The sequence below is a fragment of the Homalodisca vitripennis genome, chromosome 5 (genome assembly GCF_021130785.1).
Source record: "Homalodisca vitripennis isolate AUS2020 chromosome 5, UT_GWSS_2.1, whole genome shotgun sequence".
Taxonomy (NCBI): Eukaryota; Metazoa; Arthropoda; class Insecta; order Hemiptera; family Cicadellidae; genus Homalodisca; species Homalodisca vitripennis.
The window spans coordinates 97,311,120-97,324,437 of record NC_060211.1 but is presented as its reverse complement, the minus strand read 5'-3'; the positions used below and the strand labels follow the sequence as shown (position 1 = coordinate 97,324,437).

Sequence of the window (13,318 nt, the reverse complement as noted above, 5' to 3'; positions counted from 1 at the left end):
ATATCAAACGTTTCTGCCTCTTTGATGAAGTTCAGTCGAATGTGGCCAGTGTTTACTGTAAGTTAATTTCGGATTCTGTTTTGTAAATATTATCACTATTTTCTGAATCCTAAAATGTAAAAGGAAACATCCGATTTTTATTTTAATAAAAAACCTTCCTCTGAATCTAATGAAAATTAAAATAAACAATTGTCCACATTGGTCCAGCCGTCTTCGAGTTTATCGCTTAACAACCAACAGATTTAGTAATTATATTTTTTTGTGTTACAGTATTTATTGTTTTGTAGACCGTCTCGGCATCACTTCGTGTAAAGTATCTGTTTAATTCTATATTCACAGTAGTTAATTTTGAACTAATTAAATTGACTTAATGTACAGTAACTAAAATACTTGTTTATAGTTTATTTAAATGTTTTTTTCACTGTCTTTAATATGGCACTAATAGGTATCGTAACTTTTCAAAACAGTGATATACGTTCCACTTAGTATATATTTTTGGTTATCGATTCATTCAGAAACATTTTCCCGTGAAATGAGTGTGGCACAACAGCTATATGAATAACAACAATACACTTACTTCGTGTTCAACATTCAACAATCGCGTGCGCTTCCAGATAGAAAACTATAGTTTTCCAAAACATTCAGACTGTGATAGACGAATTCGTCTTTGGAAAGAGATAAAGGAATAAATAAAACAGGTACTTTATATAAAAATATAATAAAAACTAAATTTATCAGCTACAAGACGTCTTTGAATCAGACGTCCAGCCAAAAAGATTTGTTTCAATGACAATAATGATACCAATTAATGTGAGATACATAAATAAACAAATAAACCCTAGAATCCTATTAAAGTAAAAACGGTTTAGTGCTGCTGCTATAAACAGAATTGCGACACAAGCAATTTGGGCGGCAGTGTTATAAACTAGACCGGCAGACTGTATCTTGATGGGCCCGCCTCCGAGGGAAGCAGGGAGGATCGTCTTGATCATCCAAGGTAGCCCAAGGCACAGGAGGATGTCCAGGGTGTTTGCCCCCAGAGCGTTGCTGATGCTCATTGATGCTATTCCTATGCATAAATCAAAATATATCGTCAAGTTAAGCAGTAAAATTTAAATCCGATAAAAAGAAACGTCTCAAAATAATTAAAATGAATTAGATTACTAGAGTACACTTACTACATTAATGTAACTAAGCATTGTTTTCAAGGTTAATTTCGTTGAGAGATTTATTGGTTTATGACTAAAATAAACCCTATAGCTCGGGATGGCCATAATAGAGAAAGGAGTTAATATCTAATCTACTTATTAATGTATAAAATATATATGTAGTATTCTATTGGGAAGAGAATGGCATGTGAAGTTAAAATTAAGAAGTTATGAACGGTATTTATATTTTTTTATCTTGATCTCATTCCAAATTCTACCAATCCTCACTGCTGCTTATCGCTTCAGTATAGTAGAACTCTTGAAAGGTCAAATGTTCAAAGTAGGTATAAGGATCCAAACAAAAGTTGTATTTTGACCCGCGAGTTCTATTTAAATTCCAGGATCTGAAAGCCGATTCGGACTCTAAAAGCACAAAACTTGGTTGTCCATGTATTGGTATGGGAATTTTTCTATGGGATAAATCGATCACAAGCCTTGCTAGTTTTAGCAAATCGAAATGGGAGGACAAAAAAGGGTAAAAATATGAAATTATTTTTTTTTTAAATTATATTTGTTTTTGCTTGACCATACTTAAAACAAACCGTCAGACAGGTAAGTAAAAGTGAAATCAGCGTCAAGAGACACTTAAAGTGGCAACTTCCGGTATCTTTATCTAGTTGTTTGACGTTAATAATTTTGATTTATGTGTCTGATGTAAGGTTAATACTATCGTTTTATATTTTTTAACATACCTTCGGTGCAAACGGTATTCCATTAACCTGCTGGATCGAAGAGGTAATGTGGCATGGTCTCGTTTAATTAGTTAAAGAATAGTGTAAAAAGGTGAAAAAAGTCTTTACAAGTAAATACGTTGTACAATTATTTAGATAAAGCATGATTTAATATGTTTACTAAATAGAAATATATGAGTAAATATCCTAAACTTAATTACAATTTCATTGAAAAGAAAGCGTTAAAAGGCAAAAACTAAACATTAGATTTAATAAAATTTACCTAATCGTGCATTGATGACGCTGGAGCAGGCTTCAGGCATGCTACCTCCCATGGCCAGAAACGTTATGCCCATTACAGAATCACTTATTGTAAAAGTGGTACCTGGAAAAATACATAGCAGGATTTAGGAACTCATTGTTTGGAGTGTTTACTCTGAGCTCAAAAAGTTTAGTTCCCGATTTTGCAATTTAACCACAAAATAACCAGTAGAGCTGGAATAACACATGTTACGTTAAAGTTCGTTTATTTCATTCTATATCATCCATATAAAGGAAATTATTTCCACTATTTTTGTCAATAGCAAAACAAATGGTACGGATTTTGGCGATCAATGACACTGCTACTTAGAAAATTGACAAGCTGGAAACTTGTGATCTGATCAGGACAAACTTTTATACAAGATAGGTACAAAATGTTTAGTTTCGAGTATGTCATTGTACAATTATATGATAAATGTAGTTTCTGAATCACCGTTGGTGATACCATAAATCAGTGAAACCCTTCCTGGAAGTAAGATTTACCTCATTGTTCAGTAAGTAACTTGTAAGTAGTTGTTGAATGCTTATTGAGCTACACCAATTATTTAAGAGACGATATTTCATTCTGGACTTTTACTAAAGATAGGTAACAGAGTATTCAGTTTATGAAAAGGACAATATTTTATGGTGAGTGGTTTATGTATAATAGATCTAGAGGATGGATAGTATGTGTATAGTTCGCTAAAACACGGTGAGACAGGGTTCTTTCACTTGATAGTGGTTAATTGCTTTTATATCGTCAGTATAACAGCTCACGGGAGTACTGGTCAAGCGATGAAAGCGATTAATTCCCTGCCAGAAGGAGGTGGTTACAATACTATTTCTTTGAGTTATGATGGAAATATACAATCATGATTTCTCAACCTACTGACGACGTGGGTGTTCGTCTGGTTTACACCTTTTTCTGTTATCTAACCACAAAGGTTGTTCTTGGTAACATTGTAGGTCCAAACACAAAACACATGGACTAAGCACACACACATGGGTATTTTGTTTACATGTTATAGACTTTATAGACTTAGTCTTATGGTCATTTAATTAATTTACGTACGGTATACCGAGAATTGTGTAGGCCACCCCTTTTTTAAAGTGGTATTCTAATAATTCCTATGTTAAATGATTATCATTGGAAGTTATTTCAACGTTCAGAATAATTTATTATTAGAATTATTGAATGGTTACCATAAATGGTCTTTTGGTTAGAGCCTTGAAGCTGGAAAGAAAACAGTTTCTTAGTCATCGAAAGTAACAAACATAAATGTTTTATGACAAAATTTCATGATATTTATTTCAGATTTAAGTTTCAGAGATTAACAAAATTACTAATGAACGTTTAAGAGGGGTGAATTAGACGTGTTTTGTATGCTACAACTATTGATGAGGAAATAAAATGTAATAATAATATATGAAATATGTGTAAAACGAATGACACTAGTTTGAATATTTCCTTAGATTCCTGTTTCTAACTTCAATAACCAGTAGGTAGATCCCTAACGTAAACAAGTCTGTGTTATCACAGTGTGTAAAATACATTGTAAAAGTTTAATACAGTAATTGAGTAGTTTGTGTGTAATGAAAGCCTAAAAATCCGAATAGTTTTTCACCATTTTCATTCTAGGAAACTTTAAACTTAATGTGTCATGTTTGGTATTCATGTTAGCGTGTATTGGGTTGTAAATTATAGAAGAGTAAGTGACTTACCAACTAAAGCTACCATCCAAGAGACAACGTAAGACGATAGTCCGATCCAAACAATGCACATGCAGAACGTGAATGGGTATAATTTCCTGCGAACCTTGCAGTCGGGTACTGTCAACCAGAGTGCAATCTCAACCGGAAGCGTGAATACCCACCAGCACATGCTCATCACACCGTCAGGCTTTACACAGAGCTTCTCCTTCTCTAAAACCATAAACATATGAGGATGTATTAATCTAGAGATCCTGTAGACTGGTACTGTCAACAAGGATGCAATATCCACCGGGAACATGAATACCCACAAGCACATGTTCATCACATTACCAGGCTTAACATAGAGCTTCTCATTCTCTAAAAAATAAACATATGAGGATGTATTGATCTAGAGATCCTGTAGTCTGGTACTGTCAACAAGGATGCAATATCCACCGGGAACGTGAATACCCACGAGCACATGTTCATCATACTGCCAGGCTTAACACAGAGCTTCTCCTTCTCTAAAACCATAAACATATGATGATGTATTAATCTAGAGATTCTGTAGTCTGGTAGAGTGAAATATTCACTGGAATCGTGAATACCTCAGCTGCTTAAAAGGAAATTACTACTAACAAATATTCACCAAGCCATATTGCCTTCAGCCGGTGTATTAAATGACCACTAGAGTTGCAAGGGCTGAACAATTTCACGTAGTCCGTTAAATTGTGTTTGGGTGTGAGGATTTGGTGAAATTATTGAGTTTTAGCTTTTGGAAATGAAAGAAAACTAAACATAACTTTTGGTACTACCAAATAGAATGCTTCATAAGCAGTGACTGCGTAAATGACAAACTTACCAACTACTACTAGCTTCATTGGGCTTCTTCAAGCAATGAGTCTCTTGATACAAGAATTGAAATGGTAAATGTGATTGGAACGTCATTACATTATATTATGTTTAATTTTGTTCCCAAATGTTTCTCACAATAAAAATGGAAGTAAGGACGTTTCACTTAAATTTTACCAACGAAACACTTTGACTATTTTCTTATTAAATTCATAAGGATAATCTCACCTGGCTCATTAGCTTCCACGTTGCCATTTCCACTTTCATCGACTTTGGGACGATTCACCTCTCTTAAGCTGGATAATCTACGTGCTCGCTGAATAGAACTGAACAACTGATCGCTCTGAAAATGGGTTGGGCGGTAGACTCCATCTCCCGCACCGTCTCGCACGTCAGATCTTGCTGATTTTATTGATTCTGAAAATGTGTCATTAATATAATTAGCAATGATTCGTGCCGCGGGAATACAGGTACTTTACTAAAACTGATTTTACATCTTTCAAGATATAGTTTACACTTGTTAATAAATTGATGACTAGTTTTGTTTCCATTGCAATTTGTTTATATCACAGTACTTTTAAGATTTAGCTTACTTTGCCTGAACCTCTTAGTACACTGTTATTTATTTAATTTAACTATAAGGTGTTTTCACTTCATTGGGGAATTAAATAGTTGAATATAACGTAGTATTGAAGGACCCGACCGAACGTAATGGCGGATGGACTGCTCTTTGACTTAATGGCCCCAAAAATCAATATGGGATTCCCTTAGCCCAAGAGAAACATAAGTACCAAGTTTCAAGTTTGCTATCTGTAGATATAACACAGACTGACGAAAAAAGATCAGATTTATTTTAAGTTTGAGAGAAAAACTGGTAGGATACGGAGGGGCCTCTTTTAAAAGAATGCATTATTTTAAAAGTTAAATCTTAATCACTAACCAGCAACGACCCATTGTGAAGAAACATTGCTATGTGGAGTAATGCAAATAGTGTATGTTCTTTACGTTCAATAATCAATGCATGGTTCATTATAATAAAATATAATAATTTCCATACGACATACTTGAACTGTCAAAAGAGTTGGCTTTCTTCAAAACCTTCTTGGCCGCCTTGGACATTTTCCTGTCACAAAACATGATGATGCCGTAGACGAAGTAGAGGACTAAAAGTATGAGGGACTCATACCAGTAGATGTGCTCGTCCCACAACATGATGGCTAACACTGCCAGTACGACCATATAGATACCGCAGTCCCGGGCCAGGGGGTACACTTTAAGCTTGATGACCTGGGGGATACATATTGTTGTAAAATATTCTTTTTGTAAGCATAAATAATAAATAGTTCAAAGACATCCCTGAAAGTTAATATAGAACTACCCTCAGCTTCAAAGATGAATATTCCTATTGGAAAATATTGCCTGGCATCATTGTATTTTTATATCTCAACTTAACTATTATACAGTCAACTTACCATTGCGGCAGCTATACCCCCGCAAGCTGGGACTCCTAGTGTGTTGAACACCGCACTACCAACCACCGCGCCCACACCCAGGTCAGACTGGGTCACGAAGGTACCGATCAGGTTGGCGAACAGCTCAGGTGTACAGGTGGCGAGTGCCATGAACGTGGCTCCTGCCACATCTTGGCTCAGGTTCAGGTCTGCAAACAAAAGGTGCAGTACAATACACGGGACTACCAACCACCGCGCCTACGCCCAGGTCAGACTGAGTCACGAAGGTACCGATCAGGTTGGCGAACAGCTCAGGTGTACAGGTGGCGAGCGCCATGAACGTGGCTCTTGCCACGTCTTGGCTCAGGTTCAGATCTGCAAATAAAATCTGCAGTAGAATAATTCACTGACAAACACATGTAGATAAGTTATATTTTTATGTAGATGTAGATACAGTATATAGATAGGTAGGCAGATATGTAAAATGTGTACCATTTACATGAATATATTTCAAGCTAATTTATCCATAACATTCAATTTGGAGAAAATATAATATAAAAGTGCAGTGAATTACTTGTATAACTATATAAAAATAAGGTCTAATAGGTTCAATTAGAAGGATGCAAAATTGCCAAGATGGAAGAAATTACCGAATTTTTGCAATGGAACTGAGCATCTAATAATTTATGCAATGGTTTGCTTAGCACATAAAATATGTATTTATATTTAACCAAATAGATGACCACAATATGTGCAATATATTCCAATTCATTGTTTACATTGTCACTTTCCAACTCAAGCATGGTATAAACAACTATTTATTATAGACTTAAAATATGGATGAAACGTGTATTAGAAAATATACAAATATAATATAGGGGGTAAAATATATATATATGAATGGATAAAATAAATAGAGATAAAACCTAGTTAGAGTAAAAATATAATTTTGCTGTGATTAAAATAAAAAGTAAGGCAGACGCGGGACTGACCGACAGAAGTGAGTAGGCCTACTTCTTATAATAGGCTCTGAAAATATATTTCGAAAAAGTACGTTTGCTAATTATTAAATGATTTTTTAAATATTTTAAAATAACATGAGATATATGCCACTAAACGTTCCTCATTTGGTATTTTTTCAAATAGATCATTATCTGTTCTATTTGCTTCGTTATCAGTTGCACATAATTTTCATCAATAATAACATTATAAACTTCATCCAGAGGATTTTTAATAAATATAGCAACAACTTAATCAATTTTCATTTATTAACTGTTCCTCAAACAGCTTGATTTATATTTTTTTTCCTTTTTGATATGAACAGTAATACAATAATCATCATCCACACCCCTTGGTAATTGGTTTACCATTGCATTTACTTCTACTGAAACATTTATAACTTACCTATAGATTCAGTGTTGACCATTAACATTTCTTAATCTTCTTATTTTCATGAATGGTATTCTTGGACAGATTAGTCTCTCTGAAATTAAGCCTAATGGTACGTTTTTTAAACCATCTGGGAACGGTGGGTACTTGAATCCATTACACACTAATAAAGTATGAATGTTTTGCTTTTTGATTGATTGAAAAAAACTTTTGATTGAACATTGACAGATGGTTTTTCTTTATTTGTAGGAGTGTAAACATTGCTCAAACGATCTGCTCTTTTCTTGTTTTTATATATCAGCGAACGTTGTCTTGCTACACTTCATTAGTCTTATTTTCATTTACACTCCTATTTTTTGCCTTTTGTAAATTAAAAATTATGCTTCGCTGTTTTCAGAGCTTTCATCACAATTAAACAAATTATAGGCATAAGAAAAAATCGCAGTCTATATATTAACATTAATATTCGTAGTGCAATTACAATTAATCTGTTTGTAAGCAATTACAAGTAATTTAGAATACCATAAAATATTTTACGGCGTGCCAGCCGATTCTACAGTACACTATCAGGGTATTAATTTGAACCTTCTTTCAGTCAGTTGATGTATCTTTTGCATGTTATTTTGTTGAAATGTTATTTTTATCGTTTATAACTTTTACATTTTTAAATAATAAACCTTTTAATAATTACCTTGACAAATGCAGTCGACGGTTGGTAGGAAATAGTCGTTACAAACAAAAGCAATGACTATGAAGCAGTAGAAGGCAACGAAGACGTGAAACAAGAAACCGCCATGTCGTCTCTGATCGTTCGTGAATATATCACCTGGGAATTTGTCACTGGATTCTTCTGCCAAGACGCAGCCTGTACTGTCTGAAAGAAGCAAAAGAAACCCTATTAGGAAAGTAGTGAACGGCTGGAATGGCTTATTGATTTATATAAAACTTTATATAAAAATTTCAATTTTGCTAATAATACAAAAAATAAATAAATCGGTTTTAAAATACGTCAACGTTTTTTCTCGGTAGAATATTTATTGATATGAATATTATTAAATTGCACAATAGGAACAAGGAATTGAATGAAAATAAGAATTGCACAAATTTTAACTATAGAAATATATTTTGTTTACTAAAACATTGTACATAATTTGAAATTAATTAAAATTTGTTATTGTAAATGGTAAAGTTGAATAAAACATTTACTAAAATTGGAATTTGAAATTCTTCCTAAACACAAACTCCGCGCGTGGTGATTGGTTGGTTTAGTTCGTTTGTTTGGTCGCACTGTTATGACAGGTTAGAGGTTATAATTTGTTATTTTAAATGTTTGACTAGCAATACGCGCTGTTTCTTCTTAATCGACTGAATTACGATTGATTGCAGAGTGATTTAAACTAATAATTTACTTAACACTATCAACATTTGTCAATAGTATGACATAACCTATAAACTCAGTTTCTCAACTTTTGTGTCAATCTAACAATTAATCAATCAATCATAGTTTACGATAATGAAATATCAGTGTACAATTATTTACCTTTATTGTTGTAGTTGTTGTAAATGACGAATCTAAACACTCCACATTTTCACGAATAAACATAGTTATCTGCTTTATCCCGTGCGGCGGACCCACAGTTATCTGCTTTATCCCGTGCGGATCCCGTGCGGCGGACCCACTGGACGGGCATCGTAACGTTACCGGGCGTTACACTTTTTCATGAGTGACTCCGAGCCGTAACCTAATTTAAGACGTTGTCACGTCAATAAACTATTGATATCACTGAATTATTGTTTCCTCAAGGAGATTTCTCTTAGTGAGTTGGCGAAAAATCTCAAATTTGAGTCTAGGCCGTTATTTATAATTTTAATCCTGAAACCCTCAACAATTAGAGGACTACATATACGTCTGGTAACTATTTAATGGATGTTCTCTTTTGTCCAGTATTGGAGCGATGTGCACACATGAGTTAAACTGACAACACACTACCCAATAAGTATAAATATACATTCAGAGGACAGTTCTTGATCTTGCAAAAACAACTATAAAAATATGAAATTTTGAAAGCTTTTTGCTATTTTTTGTTTGAAAATAAACTATTTTTAAATGAAACCCCCTCTCCTTGATGTAACATTAATGGTCCCCTAGAAGTACATTCGAAAATAAAATATATTGAAAACAATACAGCGCAGTACAAAAGTTTTAAATTGACATCCAGCTAATTTATGCTTGATGAATATCATGAATGTTTACTGTGCGTACATACATAACAAGCTATAACCTCCCTCATAGAACATTTTTAACCACATTAATAGTCTGCAGGGGTTCGTGCCCGGATCCAGAAAAGCACGGACTCGTCAGGTGTCCTGTCCAACCGGTTCATAAACTTCATAAACGACTTTTAAATGAAATTACATCCCGTATATTGCTAGTCATATGACGTTAGTTTATGAACATTACCAGGACTGGTAGCTTGAACTGGTATCCTGTCACTTGATGTCAGATTTTGAGGCAGTTTCAAGATTAGGAAGTATTGGAATAGACGTTTCTATAAAGTGCATGTAGTCTATAATAAAGGGAAGTTCTTGGATAGTGAAATGAAAAGCGTCTGGTTTGGAACTTGGAGTTCAAGAGTTTACCAATATAAAAAAAAACTAATAGGCTATAGCAAAACCCCGGAATCTTAGTGACTTGGATCCTCGTAAAGGCAAGGAACTCTTTTAGCTGTTATTGGACTAATAAATGCAATAGAGGAATAAAACAAAATATTTGATGTTAGTTAGTAACGTGGCCACATCCATTTCGATACTATTTGTTCATACAAACCTAAGTTTATATTAGCTTAAAATAAGTATTTGATGTTTCACGTCGGCTTTTCACTGGTAACTAATAATTGGAATTTATTGGCATTAACAGCAATTAAATAGCTTTACATAACTCTAGGTCACATTTGGATATTCGTGGGGAAAGAACGAAACCCCCTTGCTATAAAAAGCTCTAGACTTGGACTGACATGGACGAGAATGGAGTCAGTTATATAGGCAAAGATTGGTTTTCACTGGAATAGTCTGGGTGTGAGTTATGAAGGGACTGATCCCGCTTATTGGCAGGGGATTGATTTATCCCTGACAAAGGAGCGCACATTGTCGTGTGATGTATTTGTGCATGGCAGTGACAAACAGTCCCCGCAACAACACTTGCTGCCTCACTAATCAATCTTATGGTGTTGCTTTGGTTGGAGCAATCTTGCAGACGTAGACAACATTACATGTCGTGTAGTTGTAAGGTGGTAGCTGTCTTATAGACTGTAATGTTTTTAGGATTTAAGTAAAGTTCCTGCCTCACTTCAGGAATAAAAGTACTTCTTCCGCTTGCAGTATTAATTTTTTTAACCAATTCCCATTCCAACTCCAATCCAATTGAAACATAATCACTGAATTTTGAAAGAACCAAAGATCTTTAGAAATAAATAAAGTAGTGTTAACCACTAAATATGGGACCATGCAGTTATGATTATGTTGGCACGATTGGTTTTTGGTTGGCATGGTTTTGTGGAGAAATTCTAACTCTAAGATGTCTAAAATACCTCAACTGAATGTAGAAAAATTGGAAAAACATTTGTAATAGCTCAACTTGTAGTATAGGCTTTTGGAGTGGTCAATTTGTGTATTACTACAACAAAGGTAAAAGGCTATTAATGTATGCTATCATATTAAAGTAATTTTTAATACAAATATATTTAAAGTCATATTTAATACAAATATTTTTAAAGTACATTCAATCGTACGTCCTGTACCTGATTTAAAAACGGCGTAATTAAAACTTTTTTGAAATACAAAAATGTAGATTTCAGTGAAAGACATTGAACTCAACCAACATCCGTATTAAATAAACCCTTCCCACCATAGCTATGTATATGTTAATTTTTAAATAGTACAACTTTTGTGGAATGATTATAAAGTGATTGTATTTTTACCGTCGTCCTTACGGTACATAACTTCTATATTACTAGTATATAACTTCCCTGGAAGGTATATACTAGTAATGAAAAATAAAAAAATCCAACACGGGTTACGTAGTTGTCAAAAGATTAAAAGAAACATTACAAAACATTTGTACTGTATAAACTTTACTTGTTGCTCATATTACTGAGTAAATACCTAATTTATAAATGTGTGGTTAAAATATTCGTTAAATTCAAACAATAATATTTTTATTAAAAATTGGAGGAAATACCTATAACAGATACAATAAGTAAGTTTACGATTTATACACAATGCTAAGGTTCACATTACTAAATTAATGCAACTTATACTGTCATATTGAAACTATCAGATATTTTATAAGGATTGATGTCTTTAGAAATATAATTATTTTACCTCCCTTTGTCATGTATAAATGTAGTAGTAAAGTGCCTGACACAACGTATATAATACACTACACATTTCTATATAACATAATTAGTTACAATGACCGGTGTTTATGAGTCACTTGATATTCTACAAAGCTAGTGATTGATCCCTTAAACTCAAAGTTAACTTACAAGTTCAAGTTAAAGTTCAATTAAACAGGATTGCGTGATTACCATGTTATTGATGTCACCGTCTGGGGCTGTTAACCAAAGTTCGCAGATACCTGACTTGACTTAAGGGCATACCCAGCTCATCAACAATACAGTACGATACAAATGGGCTGTATATCCATGGTACGCCTTAATGATGATACTTACCGAAGCAAAAACAAGCGGAATAAGATAAATAATATTGTTTGTTTGTTCTTTCGGAGGAGATATTTGTCAAAAGTGCTTTCCAGATATTCGGGAATTCGGGTTTCAGGTCTCTTGTCCCATATTAGAGATGGTTTAGCTTAAGATAGAGCCATTTGGTTTTTGGTTGCATTATATCTATATATATAAAAGAAAGTAGTGTTAGTTACGCTATTTATAAGTCAAGAACGGCTGAACCGATTTGGCTGAAAATTGGTAGGGAGGTAGCTAAGAACTGGGAGAAGGACATAGGATACTTTTTATCCCGTTCCCGATTCAGGATTCCGCCCCACTGGTCTCTAAAAGTTACAGAAATACCCGTAAGAAATGCATTGCAGCAAACATATGTTATTAAGTGAAAGAGCCTTTTCAAATTTAATCAGCTGTTCTTTGTAAACATATATAATGCGACAAAAGTTATATGTTTATAATATAATTCAATTACTATTTAAAATTTCTTTACACTTATAGTTTGAAAGCATAGAGTAAGCTTAAGAGAAACAGCAAATTTTGTTTCAACTGTTTCTGCAATCACTGTTAAACATAGACTTTACTATCCAGATAATACAACTCAAATTTGACGTAAAAATTCACCTTTAACTGCAATATTTATCTAATATAAACCATGCTCATGCTTGATCAGAAGAGCAATGCAGATATCAAAATTACTATCTTACGTTGGCTACAAATATAAAGAATGTTATAAAACCAATCTTAGTTGTTTTTTTTTTTTTTTTTTTTTTGGGAGAAGTATGGTTCTCAAAACTCCGTGTGTACATATTCTCTCAATCGAGACAACAAAGCAAGCTCAATCATGGCATCGGAGATATAACTAATTTAATCCAGAAGTGATACACGCGCAAAGCTTAAAATAAAAACCAATACGCAATTTCGCTTAACATCTGAAGCTCATAATCATTAGACTGTAATAATATGTACGTAAAATATGCCTATTTTCGTTTCAAAATTACATTGAGCGCCATCATTTA

The 13,318-nt window shown here is 33.7% G+C and overlaps 1 protein-coding gene across 1 annotated transcript in view; it reads right to left on the bottom strand.

Moving 5' to 3' along the window:
• Positions 1 to 699: 699 nt before the first annotated feature.
• Positions 700 to 13,318, bottom strand: part of LOC124362556 (sodium/potassium/calcium exchanger 3-like) — a 30,275-nt gene continuing 17,656 nt past the window's right edge. The window contains exons 2-8 of the mRNA XM_046817173.1: positions 8,255 to 8,437; positions 6,196 to 6,383; positions 5,788 to 6,010; positions 4,952 to 5,140; positions 3,902 to 4,102; positions 2,163 to 2,264; positions 700 to 1,069 (exon numbers count right to left, since the gene is read on the bottom strand). Coding sequence (XP_046673129.1) covers positions 735 to 1,069; positions 2,163 to 2,264; positions 3,902 to 4,102; positions 4,952 to 5,140; positions 5,788 to 6,010; positions 6,196 to 6,383; positions 8,255 to 8,437 — 1,421 coding nt within the window. The 3' untranslated portion in view covers positions 700 to 734. The remainder of the gene's footprint in view (positions 1,070 to 2,162; positions 2,265 to 3,901; positions 4,103 to 4,951; positions 5,141 to 5,787; positions 6,011 to 6,195; positions 6,384 to 8,254; positions 8,438 to 13,318) is intronic.